Source organism: Balaenoptera musculus, chromosome 15, assembly GCF_009873245.2.
Source record: "Balaenoptera musculus isolate JJ_BM4_2016_0621 chromosome 15, mBalMus1.pri.v3, whole genome shotgun sequence".
In the NCBI taxonomy this organism is placed as follows: domain Eukaryota; kingdom Metazoa; phylum Chordata; class Mammalia; order Artiodactyla; family Balaenopteridae; genus Balaenoptera; species Balaenoptera musculus.
In genome coordinates, this window is record NC_045799.1 from 5,384,194 (window position 1) to 5,398,169 (window position 13,976).

Genomic DNA, 13,976 nt, shown 5'->3' on the forward strand with positions numbered 1-13,976 from the left:
CAGCAGTACCTGCAGCGCCCCCTGCAGCTCCCACCTCCTCTCCTCCACATTCCGCATCTTCCATCAACCCCTCCCCCCGGCCCCGCCCCTTGCACGCCGCCCCACTTTCCCGCCCTGCGCCTGCGTACTGCCATTCTTGACCCTCGAGCCCAGGCAGCTGGCTGGCGGCGGCGGTGCACGCGGCACGGGGTGGAGCACGCGGCACGGGGTGGAGCACGCGGCACGGGGTGGAGCACGCGGCACGAGGTGGGGCCCACCGGGACTGGCCGCCCGGGCGGCGAGGCCACGCCTCCCGGGTAAGGGGCCGCCCCCGGGAGCCGGACTCCAGCCTCCTCCAGAGCCGGAGCTGCCCCGCGCGGGCGTGGGCAGGAAAGGTTATGGTGGGTGGCGAGGAGGGGGCCGGCCAGGGTGGAGCCGGGGTGGGGGGAGGTGCCCCAGCCCAGGAGGGGCGCATGCTAGACCTGAGGTCTGCAGGGCCAAGGCTGCGTGGCTGAAAGGGTGCCGAATCTGGAATTGTGCCCTGGTGGGAAGCTTGTCCAGGCCTCCCTTCTAGGCCTAGAATGCGCATTTGCTAGAAGCCTGCCCAGGGTCAAGCGTTCCAGGCCTGGAATGTGCATTTGTTGAAAGCCTGCCCAGGCCCAAATCTGTTGGCTCTAGAATCTTCTGGACAAACACCTGCTTTAGCCTCAATCCTACTTAGTCCAGCCCCTTCTAGGCCTAGGCTGAGTTAACTTAGTCCTGAGCCGTGTGAGCCCCAAAGCCTTTTGGGGCTGGAAACTTGTCAGGCCTTGATCAGCCCCAAAGCCTGCTAGGCCGAACCCACTGTGCCCACACGGCTTGCTTCTTTCTCTGACAGACCAAGTCACAATGGCAGGGACCGAGATCTCTGTCCCTCCGGAGCAGTTCACCAAAATCAAAGAAGGAGTGTTGATAACAGAAAAAGCCCTGGAGGAGGGAGAAGACGGGGTGTGCAGAGTGAGGGAACACCCAAGCTCTGAAGAGTTAGAGGCCGAGAGCACCCACGGGGCCCTCCAGGCCAAGATCCCGGGGGGCAAGCTGGAGCTGGTGCTGGCCATCCCGGAGGAGGGCGAGAAGCACATTCTGACCCTGCAGACGGCGCACTTGACCTCCGAAGATGCGGAGCTGCAGGACCTGGCACCACAGCACCAGGGAGAGGTGCCGGTGGTGGTGCAGCAGGCTGGTAGTGGGGTGCAGTCACTGGTGCGGCTTGGGGAGGGGTCCCAGCAGAGCCTGCACCAGTGTGTCACCATTAGCATCCAGGAGGAGATGTACCCGCTGCAGGAGGTGGAGGTGATGCAGTTTCATGTTCTGGAGGAGAATGTGACCGGGGCCAGTGAAGACAGTAAGTGTGCAGTGAGCCTGGCAGAAAGCTCTGGATCTATAAAGGTACGACTGGTTTTAATAAAATGTGGGACGGGGGAGGAAGCCAGAAAACTATTTTTTAGAGTTGCCCTTCATGCAGTATGATGTATGGACAAGCAGTTTAAAATTGGCCATTTAAAATTAAATACAGTAAAAATATTTCCCAGGAAAATCTTGGGAGACCTCGTGTTGTTTTTTAAGAGTTTAAAAAGTTACACTCACTAGAATACGATGAGATGCATCGAGTTTTCAAGTTGTATTCTGTTTCACCACCGAAACCCTTGATGCTTAGTAATTACAGTTTAAGCATTTTGGTTGCAATGGACAATCTTCTGTGCTTCTTTAATGTGCGTTTTTCTCTATGGATTCTATGGTTTCATCAAAGCAAAGAGTTGAATCAGGCTGTAATTCATAGTATTGTACTTGTTTGAATACTTGTTTTTGTGTATTAGCTTGAGAAACGTCAGGAAGAGGAACAGCTGCTGGTTGAAGGTGGATTCAGTGAAGAAACAGAAGGGCAGTTTTTTCTTGTGGAAGCGAGACCAGGAGATGAAATTGTTCTGACAATTTCAACCTTAAATACTGAGAAACCTGCGCTGGGTCAAGCACATGTTGAAAAAGCCAACGCTACAAAAAGTCGAAAGAAGACAAAGGGTAGGCCAGTTCATTTGTAAGAGACTCTTCAAACAACAGGACTGCTGATTCTCTTTAGGGGAAGGGGATGGCAGTTGAAGTTTGAAGTGGTTGCCTTAGTCCCTTTCAGAATGTCAGGAAATGGGAGAAATTTTGAACTAACATTCTGTATTGTGAATCAAATCCAAAAGAGTTTTTGCATCTTGTGCGCAAATGTTTTGAAAGCATAGTACATAGGCTCCCGAAAAGGGCCGTGCACATAAATAGAAGTTTGGGCCCCATCTGCTCCCTAGTTTGCAGCCCCGGGGGGTTAGGGGGTGTCTGACGGAGACCAGAGCAAGTGCTTCAGGCCCTGGAGAAGGAAGGAGTGATGCCCAGAGGGCAGCAGAGGTGCCCTTTAAGGGGAGGGGATGTTTAGGTGAGGCCAGGAAAGAGGATGACTCTGACCCTCGAAAATTATTTGTTCAGCTTTTTAAAAAGTATTAGTTTCTCCCTTATTTAAATCAAGAGAGTTCACCCTTGAAGTCTCAACTTTTAGCTCATTTATAAAAAGTCATATCTGGCCACCCTCGGCTGTTTCCTCCTTCTAGCAACAGCTAGTCGGGGTCAGAAAGAGACTCAGTTTAGAAAGCCACGCTGCCACCACGATCCCTTCTTCTTACGTGTGGTGAACGTTATTCATTTAGGCTGATTGCCTCTGGCTTCAGTAGCTGGTTGCATTCGTAACCTTTGCTATATATTAGTTTCTCATATATTTAAATCAAGAGGTTGTACCCCCAAATTCCCAGCTCCTAGCTCATTTTCAGGTTTTTAGTATATTCACAATTCTGTGCAAGTGTCACCACTGTCTAATTCCAGAATATTTTTATCACCCTAAAAAGAAAAGTGTACCCATTAAACAGTCACTTCTGGGCATTTCATTTAAATGGAATCATACCCAGGTAACACGTGGCCTTTTGTGTCTGGATTCCTTCACTTACCATAACGTTTTCAAGGCTCATCCACGTCGTAGCATGTGTCGGTACTTCATTCCTTCACCCCTGAATAACATTCCTTTGTATGGATACACACCATATTCTGTTTATCCAGTGATCTGTTGATCCACATTTAGGCTGTTTTTACCTTTTAGCTATTGTCCATGGTGCTGCTATGAATATTCATGGACAAGTTTTTGTTTGCACACCCGTTTTCAGTTCTTTTGGGTGTATACCTAGGAGTGGAATTGCTGGATACTCTATGTTTCACTATTTGAGGAGCTGCAGCTGCACCAATTTACATTCCCACCAGCAGTGTAGGAGGGTTCCACTTTCTCCACATTCTCACTATTTTCCATTTTAAAAAATTACAGCCGTCCTAGTGAGTGTGAAGGGGTATCCCGTTATGGTTTTCATTTGCATTTCCCTAATGACTAATGATATTGAGTATCTTTTCACGTGTTATTGGCTGTTGGTGTGTCTTCTTCGAAAATGTCTATTCAAATCCTTTGCCCATTTTTAAATTGGTGCCTGTATTAGCTTCCCAGGGCTGCCATAACAAAATGCCACAAACTGGGTGGCGTAAAACAACATAACCGTATTCTGTCACAGTTCTGGAAGCTGGAAGTCTGAAATCACAGTGTTGATACAGCCATGCTCTGTTGGAAGGCTCTAAAAGAGAGTATGTTCCCTGCCCTTCTCTTAGCTTCTGGTGATGCAGCAGCTACGGCATCCTTGGCTTGTAGATGCATCCCTCCAAGTCTCTGCCTCTGTTGTCACATAAAGTTCTCCGTGTGTCTCTGTTCTCTTCTTATAAGGATACCACTCATATTGGATTAGGACCCGTCCTAGTCCAGTATGATCATCTGAAATTGTCTTCCAAGACCCTATGTGCAAGTAGGGTCACATTCATAGATATTTGCCATTAGGACCGCAACCTATCTTTTCGGGGAACACAACTCAACCCCAAAACCTTCTATTCCAAGTTTGTTGAGTGTTTCATCGTGAAAGGGTGTTGGAATTTGTGAAGTGCTTTTTCTGTACCTATTGAGATGATCATGTAGGTTTTTTTCTCCCTTTCTTTTGTCAGTTTGGTGTATTACATTGATTGATTTCCATCTGTTCAACCTCTCTTCCATTACTGTGATAAATTCCACGTGGCCAAGGTGCACAATCTTTTAAATATGCTACTGGATTTGGTTTGCTAGTATGTTGAAAATTTTTGCATTGGTATTCATAAGGGATATTGGTCTATAGTTTTGTTTTGGTGTCTTTTTTTTCAGTATCAGAGTAATACTGGCCTCATGAAATGAGTTGGGAAGTGTTTCCTACTCTTCTCCTTTTTTTTTTTTTTTTAAGAGTTTTAGATGTTAGAGTTTAGAGTTTAGAGTTTAGATGTTTTTTAAGAGTTTTAGATTGATGTTAATTCTTTAAGTCTGGTAGTGTTCTCCAATGATGCCATCTGGCCCTGGGGGTTTCTTTATTGAACGTTTTTTGATTAATGACTCAATCTCTTTATTGATTGTAGGGCTATTAGGATTTTCTATTTCTTCTTGAGTCAGTTTTGGTAGTTTGTGTGTTTCTAGGAATTTTCCATTTTGTCTAGGTTTTCTGGTTTATTGGCACACATTTGTGTATTATAGTCCTTTTTACTTCTGTACGGTTGGTAGTACAGAAATAGTAGTACACTTTGCTTCCTGATTTTAGTTATTTGACTTATCTTTTTTTTTGGTTACCAGTCTAGAGAAAGTGTCAATGTTGATCTTTTAAAAGAACCAACTTTCAGTTTCATTGGTCCTCTCTGCTGTTTTCTTATTTTCTATCTCATTTATCTTCACTCTAATCCTTATTATTTCTTCCTTCTGCTAGCTTTGGGTTTAGACTTCTCTTATTTTTCTAGTTCCTTAAGATGTAAAGTTAGGTTATTGATCTGAAATATTTTTTCTTTTTTAATGTAAGTGTTTACAATTAAAAGTTTCCTTCTGAGCACTTTAGCTATATCCTGTAAGCTTGTTTGGCATATCCTGTATGCCATGTTTTCACTTTTATTCATCTCAAAGTATTTCACAGTTTCTTTGTGATTTCTTCTTTGACCCATTGGTCCTTTAGGAGTGTGTTGTTTAACTTCTATATATTTGTGAATTTTCCAAATTTCCTTCTTTTATTGATTTTTGACTTCATTCCATAATGATCAGAGAGCAAATTATTTCTGTCTTTTAAAATTAATTGACGCTTGTTTTCTGATTTACCATATGGTCTTTCCTGAAGAAGTTGCCCTGTGTACCTGAGAAGAATGTACGTTCTGCTGTTGTTGAGTGGAGTGTTCGGTAGCTGTTTCTTCTGTCCAGTTGGTTTATAATGTTGTTTAAGTCTTCTGTTTCCTTGATGATATTCTGTCTAGTTCTCTTCATTGTTGAAAGTGGGGCATTGAAGTCTCCAACTGTTATTGAAGCATCTCTTCCTACTTTCAATTCTTTCAGTTTTTGCTTCAAGTATTTTGGGGATCTGTTATTAGGTTCACGTATGTTTATAATTGTTATATCTTCATGATGGTTTGACTCTTTTATCATTGCGTTATGTTCTTATTTGTCTCTTGGAACAATTTTTGTCAAAGTCTGTTTTGTCTATTAGTAGAGCCACCCAGCTCTCTTTTGCTTACCATTTGCATGGAGCACCTTTTGTTTGGTTACCACATTAGGTGAGAAGAGGATGTGTGTAGTTACTTTGTATTTAAGTGGAACTTGAACACCTAAAGAAAGGTTTTTACAAATACATAAATGTTGTCTCTCCCTCCTGCAGAAGTAAAACGAACCTTCCACTGTGACATCTGCATGTTCACCTCTTCTAGAATTTCGAGTTTGACTCGTCATATGAAAACTCACACCAATGAAAAGCCCCATATGTGTCACCTTTGCCTGAAAGCTTTCCGTACTGTTACTCTCCTTCGGAATCATATCAACACCCACACAGGTAAACAGCTGAGAAGGATGTTTCCCTTGCATGATGTGTGTTGAGGCTTAGGTAAGAATGCAAATCCATGTGTTTGTATATTAAAATAATGCATTTTTTTAGACTTTAGTTTTGTCTCTTTTCTTCAATTTTAGTTAAAAACGTTGGATGTTGCAAAGATTTTTCTCATATCTTTCTGGGGCATTTGTGGTTTAAAGAGCCTCTTAAGTTTTAAAGCATTTTGAGACTGAGTGCCATTTATAAGTTATGATTCCCTAGGAAAATTGTGGTTAAATCTTGCTTAAAAGAATAAACTATGTGATTTTACAGGAACCAGGCCCTACAAGTGTGGTGATTGTGACATGGCATTTGTCACCAGTGGAGAACTTGCCCGACACAGACGTTATAAACACACTCACGAGAAGCCCTTTAAATGTTCCATGTGCAAGTATGCTAGCGTAGAGGTAAGTTCACTCTTAAAGTTTCATAGTTTCGTATTAAGAAGCTGCTGTAAAAGTCATGTAAGTCAAACTATAGTAGAATCTCTTGTAACATCTCTGCAGGAAGTAATACTCATTCTGTTTCCTAAATTTAATTTTTAAAATGTGATGTCTTTTTTTCTTTGATTACCGACTAGTGAAAGCAGTATGTAGAGCTGTACAAATTACAAATAATCTGTGGTCCTTGAGAAATAATTCTCGTATTTGTTAAAAAGTTCTACCTTGCATTCTTTATAGGACTCATTCCACAAAATCAAAGTGTATTTGCTCTAACAGAACAGAGATCCAATCTGAATTTTTGCTGAGATTTTTGAGCTTTCCTCAATGGCACTTGACTCGATACAAAGCAATGGGCTTAAAGATTTAAACATGGCCATTTCCACTCTTAATGACAGAGGCCAACTTTTTAAATCTTCAGTTATAAGTCATGTTCATTTCAACTAGATCGGCTTATTTATACCTTCCAGCAGATTTAGCACACCCTCAGTGAAACAACAGCACAGTATATTTACTTTTGAGTGTCACTTTTGTACAATTAATCTTTAAGAACTCCACTATCTAGCAGAGTGCATGCTGGGTCCTGATTTTGAGCCCCATTGGGAAAGGACGATACACTTGAATTGAACTGAGTTAAAGGGGATGGCTAAAGTTTAAATACAGTAGTGATGAAACTGTGTTTCATCAACTAGGAAATTTCACAGACAGGGCAGAATTTGATTCCAAAAAAAAAATTTTTTTTGCTATTACTATTTTTAAAAATTATTTGTCATCTGAGTTAAGGGTTGAAACTGTACTGTGAAAACACAAAATGAGGGTTTCAAAGAGCAAAGCCACCTGAGAATCCTAAGCCTAGAATAGACTTTTGGTTGGTGTCCCGCCAGTTCTCAGCACAAATTTCCCACGTTCGCTGAGACCCTTCTCCAGGGTCGACCTCGACATATGGACCCCCTGCTTCTGCCATCACCCTGTTTTTTGCATTTTCCAAGTCCTGGCATGCTGGTCTGCTCCAAGGGGGAGTAGCCAAAGCCCCCCACCCTGACGCCACCCCTTTACACATGTGCCAGCAGGAATGTGTGAAGCTGGGGTGCAGAGTACACCAACTTCTGAACTCCCCTCCCTCCCCCTCCTACCTTTCAAAGCCGTCCAGAGAAGGTTTACACACAGCCTTCTTTGATCCTTCACACCACTCAGCTTACCAAACCTCTCATGCTACAATTTTAAACATTCCTTTTGTTTTGCTTTCTGATACACTCAAAGATATCTTTTTTTCTTCTAAAAATCTAAGCTAAATTTTTTGGTTTGGATCTTGTTTTCCATTCCGAGTCTTCCTTTGTTCTTGAATGTTCTTTAGGCTTCTGGGTACTTGCCGCACGTTAGGGAACCAGGCCAAGTGGAGCCTTCCTAAGATCACAGACAGGCCGCTGAGGGCTTTCCCATGTCTGTAGCCCAAGCATGGTTCATTACCTCTGTTTCTGCTAAAGGTAGAAAAGAGCCTGAAGTAAGTGAATACAGAATAAGAACAGTCCTAGAAGGTTAATACAATAGGCCAAAAACATGATAAAATGGGCATGTTTGCCTTTTAACTAATTGCCTACGATATGTAATTAATCAAATTTGAATGTATTTTCTTCTACTTAAAAGTTCTTACAAACTGCTACCGCGTAGAACCTATTCTTTTTTATATATATATAAATTTATTTATTTGTTTATTTTTGGCTGCATTGGGTCTTCGTTGCTGTGCTGGACTTTCTCTAGTTGCCGCGAGCTGGGGCTTACTCTTCGTTGCGGTGCGCGGGCTTCTCATTGCAGTGGCTTCCCTTGTTGCGGAGCACGGGCTCTAGGCGTGCAGGCTTCAGTAGTTGCGGCACACGGGCTCAGTAGCTGTGGCTCGCGGGCTCTAGAGCGCAGGCTCAGTAGTTGTGGCGCACGGGCTTAGTTGCTCCGCGGCATGTGGGATCTTCCCGGACCAGGGCTCAGACCCGTGTCCCCTGCATTAGCAGGCAGATTCTTAACCCCTGCGCCACGAGGGAAGTCCCCGCGTAGAATCTATTCTTAATGGCAAGGAAGGTGTTCTAACATCCCTGGGCCGTTTAGAGTCCACAGAAGTTGGAACTGTGAAGTGCCTCCGACAGATGTCGGTCCATTCAAGAGCTCATGTTTTCAAGTTTCTCTATTTATGCAAGCAGAAAATTTTCTGGCCTCTGCACTCTTGCAGCATGATCTAAACTTTGCAGCTATTGAGAGGCCGTTGCCTTAGAAATGAAAATAAAATTGTGGATACCACGGAGCAGCTCGATTTCCGTTTTCCTTTGTAAAGTGAAGCTGAAGGTGAGAGTCTCCTGAAGCTCCGCTCATTATCGCCCCAGGGTCTTATGCACACACGTCAAATGCAGTACCTCATGCACCATGGAAAAGAAAAAGCAGTGGCTTTAGCATGTTTTCTTCAGGCTGTGAGATAGGCTCTGCTGTTAAAATCGGACTCGTTTAGATATCTCTTATAACACTGGTTTATTGAAGACTCCACAAGTTGGAAGTTTCTATTGCAATAAATATCTTTCATTTGTTTATCAGGCAAGTAAATTGAAGCGCCACATCCGTTCACACACGGGCGAACGCCCCTTTCAGTGCTGTCTCTGTAGCTACGCCGGCAAAGACCCCTACAAGCTGAAACGGCACATGAGGACGCATTCCGGTAAAAGTTTCTCACTCTTAAGGCCAAATAAGTAAAGCGTAGTTTCCTTCTTACAAGTGACCTTGTCAAAGTTATCTTCAGTGCAGAATTAAAGTTTGAACGTCAAAGCGAAGTTCTGACACAGGGATGTTGCCTTTGCCTTTATTTAGCGTTAAGGGAGCATAATTCAACACATAAACACAGCACGTAAATACCCCGTGGTGACCCCACTGTGAAGAGTAAACACCGTCAACTATTTGCTCCCATGGGTTTTCCAGGGTTTTAAAAGTCGGCGCCTTAATTCATCCTTCAACTTTAAGGCAAAACAAAAAACAAGGTGTACTGATTTCGTAAAGCACCCTCTTTATATTTTGTTGTATAAGGGCTATGATATGTGTGCTTCTGGGTTCTTTACACCAAGGGTAGGAACTAGGTGTGGGTCTTGAGCTGTGAGTAGCCACCAGATGTTAGGAGAGTCGCCCATCTGGACTGCTGTCCACACAGCTGGACAGCACGTTGTCCGGGCTTGATTTAGGAACCTGGCCCTAGTTGGGAGTTAAACATATGAGAAAGGAGTTGCAAAGGGAGTCCTGGGGGGGAAAGAAAGGCTTTCAGCTCCAGGTGTCCTTTGGGGAGCACCAGGGGTTTCGGGGTGAAGCCCCTCGGCGGAGGGTCATTGTTGTCATCCGTGTCCCAGGTGAGAGGCCCTACGAATGCCACATCTGCCGCGTGCGCTTCACCCAGAGAGGGACCATGAAGATTCACATCCTGCAGAAGCACACCGAGAACGTCCCCAAGTACCAGTGCCCGCATTGTGCCACCGTCATTGCAAGGAAGAGTGACCTGCGTGAGTGTCTGGCGTAGAGAACTTCTTTTAGCTGCCCCGTGGGCCGGCTCTTCGGGAAGCCTGTGGAGCCCTGGGCCTGATTCCAGGGAGGCAGCGGGATTCAGGAGCTGCTCCTGGGTTGTTGTTTTTTTTTTTTTTCCGGACGTCCTGTGGTGCCATCTTGTGGCTAGATAGCATAAGTGCAGTTTCAGAGTCTGGCCCAGGCCCGGTCCAGGTACACAGATGAGCTCTCACGGGCATTTGAGCTCATAAAGGGCTTCCCCGGGTATTATTTTATTCCATATTGGGCCTGTTTTTACAGATGACAAAGCGGATAAGGGACAAAAAGCGAACTGCCCCAGAGTCTCGTGACCAGGTGCCAGGAGGTGGCCTGACTGCAGGTTCTGACTCTATTAAATGATCTCTCCTGTGACACTCAGCAAGTTTTTCTTAAACCCTTGTTGTGACCCTAAACAATTCTGGGAACCGAGGGTGCAAAGGCAAGAAGCAAGACATGGTTCTTCCCATAAGGAACTTGCTTCAGTAAAAGAGCCCTCTTCATGTGACGTGAGATCCGTATTGTGACAAGGTAAACCCTCCTAACAATACGAGGCACCTTGAGCAGCTCCGAGTGCCAGATTGGGAGCTGGGATTGTATCCCGCCTGCAGGGGAAACCGGCCCTACTTAGCCGTGGGCGGTGGTGGAGGTGACGGTGAGTGAACCAGCCCCTCTCCTTTGTTTCAGGGTTCCTGGTCTCTCATTTTCTTCTTTCTAAAACACATGACACTGTGACACTCAGAATATGTCGGCAGAAATAGAGTCCCTGGTTTGCCCAGAGAAATTCTGGGGATGAGAGGCACAAACATTTGCAAACATTTCTGAAAGGGTAAAGGGGTTTAATGAAGTCTTAACAACTTTGCATCCAAATCCTTTGTCAGTTGCAAAACACAGCCCAGTGAGACCCTGTAGGGCACAAGATTCTTGAGTCAGTTGCCAAGAAAGGACATTTTCGACACCACGGCAAAGAAATACAAGTTATGTCCCATCCAAGCCGGTGGCGCACTCCCTATACCTCCGTATACCGTATAAGATGCTTTGTACGCAAGCTAAGTCTCCCTTCCTGTCACTATATGAGACACCAAGCTCTTTAAATGACCGAGTCGGCACATATGAGGTGTGTACCTCTGCCCTGCAGAGACGTCTTACACAAAGGATCACAAAGCCACCATGCTTTAGACTCAGTTGAGCAGAAATTATCCTAGAGCGTGCCTCTCAATTACGATGTAGGAGAAAACAGAGCACTGGCCTCTAACAGAACGTCGGGGCTTTTATTTTAAGCCAAAATACAGAAGTTATATCTTTGTTATGTAAAACCATCTTTTTTTTTTTTAATTTTTATTTATTTATTTATTTATGGCTGTGTTGGGTCTTCGTTTCTGTGCGAGGGCTTTCTCTAGTTGTGGCAAGCGGGGGCCACTCTTCATCGCGGTGCGCGGGCCTCTCACTATCACGGCCTCTCTTGTTGCGGAGCACAGGCTCCAGACGCGCAGGCTCAGCAGTTGTGGCTCACGGGCCCAGTTGCTCCGCGGCATGTGGGATCTTCCCAGGCCAGGGCTCGAACCCGTGTCCCCTGCATTAGCAGGCGGATTCTCAACCACTGCGCCACCAGGGAAGCCCCAAAGCCATCTTAACATTATCCTAAAATTCCACCCACACCGTAAGGTTCTCCAAGTGCTTTGTTTTTTGGTTTTATTTATTTATTTATTTATTTATTTATTTATTTATGGCTGCATGGGGTCTTCTCATTGCGGTGGCTTCTCTCTTTGTGGCGCACGGGCTTAGTTGCTCTGCGGCATGTGGGATCTTCCCAGACCAGGGCTCGAACCCATGTCTCCTGCATTGGCAGGTGGATTCTTAACCACTGCGCCACCAGGGAAGCCCTCCAAGTGCTTTGTTAAATGAATACACTAGGTCCAATATGCCCTACCTTATGTAACTCTTAACTCTATATGAACGAATATTAAAATGAGATGTCAGTGCGCCGTGCATTTAGAGCAGCAGTTTTTTAGCTGAGAGTGATTTTACCTCCCAGGAGACATTTGGCAATGTCTGGAGGCGCTTTGATTGTCACAAGTGGGGAGGAAGGGATGGTACTGGCACTAGAGGGTAGAGGCAGAGATGCTGCAGAACATCCTGCAACGCACAGGACACCCCCCAGGAAGGCGTTAGCCAGCCTCAAGTGTTAACACAGGCGGACCTCGTTTTATTGCACTTTGCTTTCTCGTGCTTCTCAGATACCGCGTTTTTTACAGATCGAAGGTTTGTGGCAACCCTGCATCAGGCAAGTCTATGGGCACCATTATCCCAACAGCATTTGCTCACTTCTTGTCTCCGTGTCACATTTGGTAAATCTTGCATTATTTCAAACCCTCCACCAGCAAAAAGATTATCACTTGCTGAAGGCTCAGATGACGATTAGCATTTTTTAGCAGTATTTTTAAAGTATGTACATTGTTTTTTAGACATAGTGCTACTGCACACTTAATAGACTACAGTATAGCATAAACATAAATTTTATACGCAGTGGGAAACAAGGAAGTCCATGTGATTCACTTTATTCGCTTTATTGTGATGGTCTGGAACGGAACCTGCAATATCTCCGAGGTCTGCCTGTAGTAGCAAGGATGAGAAACCCTATTTGGAGGGTAGGGGGAAATCGGCCTCACAGAAAGTAACCCTATTCTCCTACGCTATGCTCTGTTACTCTTTTAGGTGTCCATTTGCGCAACCTGCATACGTACAGAGCTGCAGAGATGAAGTGCCACTACTGTCCTGCTGTCTTCCACGTGCGCCATGCTCTCCTTCAGCACCACAAAACTCACAAAAACGAGAAGAGGTTCAAGTGTGAACACTGCAGCTACGCCTGCAAGCAGGTACTGTGTTTCAGGCACTTTGGGGAGGAGCCCAGAGTTGAAAGCAACCGTTCTTAAAGTGTGGTTCACAGACCCCTAGAGGTCCTTGAAACCAACCAGGATCATAAGATCAAAATCACTGTTATTAACTAGTTGTAATGCCAACACGTTATTTGCCCTTTTCACTAGGTGACATTGGCACTGATGGTGCAAAAACAGTGGAGCTGCTTTAATGTGAGTCAGTGCGGCCACACCAAGCAGGACTGCTGTGTTCTTGTTCGTCGTGCACTGGCAGCAAAAAGAAAGGGCAGTTTACTTGAGAATGTCCTTGACAAAGCAGTGAAAGTTATATTCACTTTATTCCATCTTGACCCTGAATGCTCTTTTTAATAGTCTGCACGATGAACTACAAAGTTGGCATAAAGCACCTCCGCTGTCCTCCAAAGCACGGCGGTCATCTGGAGGAGGCATCTGTGGGACTTTTGAGTTGCCAGCTCAACTAGCCACTTTTTCATGAATCACTATTTTTTCTTGAAAGAACAGATGACAAACTCTGCTTATTCCATTATTGGGTATTTGGTAGATGTTCTCTTGAAAGCAAATGAAGTGATCCTGCCATGTCAAGGAAAATGGGTTGCCAAGAAAGCAATTTCCACTTTCAAGAGGAAATTAGAATTAGAATTTTGGAAAACTTATATCCATCAGTGTGAACCTGGCAGCTTTCTAACACTTAAGACTTTGCAAATGAGATTGAAGTGATTTTAAGAAAGCATTTTTAATAGTATATATTCAACACCTAGAAGCTCTTTATAACTCAGTAAGCTGATGTTTTCCAAATGACCCATCTGTTATTTACAAAATCATGCATGGGTAAAAGATCCATTCAAAGTATAAAAAGATCAACACATTTTAACGTAACAAAGTACAAAAAGTTCATTGGTGTGGTTTCAGGCCCCACATTTTAACCAACTTTTAAGAAATTACCACTTGTTGAATTTTGGTGTAATAGAGAAGAATATCCACAATTATTTGAAAAAGACTATAAAAATTCTGCTCCCTTTCCCAACTACATATCTGGGAGAGCAGATGTTCTTCATCTATTTCAGCCACAATAACACACCCCTGCA

General features: G+C 44.4%; 1 protein-coding gene across 3 annotated transcripts in view; it reads left to right on the plus strand.

The window, feature by feature from the left end:
* Positions 1-867: 867 nt before the first annotated feature.
* Positions 868-13,976, plus strand: part of CTCFL (CCCTC-binding factor like) — a 28,398-nt gene continuing 15,289 nt past the window's right edge. Inside the window, exons 1-8 of one of the 3 annotated variants that reach the window (XM_036826162.1) lie at positions 868-1,182; positions 1,282-1,407; positions 1,836-2,037; positions 5,790-5,960; positions 6,270-6,403; positions 9,011-9,131; positions 9,808-9,957; positions 12,710-12,870. In XM_036826162.1, the coding sequence (XP_036682057.1) occupies positions 868-1,182; positions 1,282-1,407; positions 1,836-2,037; positions 5,790-5,960; positions 6,270-6,403; positions 9,011-9,131; positions 9,808-9,957; positions 12,710-12,870 (1,380 nt within the window). Of the gene's footprint in view, positions 1,408-1,835; positions 2,038-5,789; positions 5,961-6,269; positions 6,404-9,010; positions 9,132-9,807; positions 9,958-12,709; positions 12,871-13,976 lie in introns of all 3 variants that reach the window. The other 2 variants (XM_036826161.1, XM_036826163.1) reach the window with 2 other exon arrangements.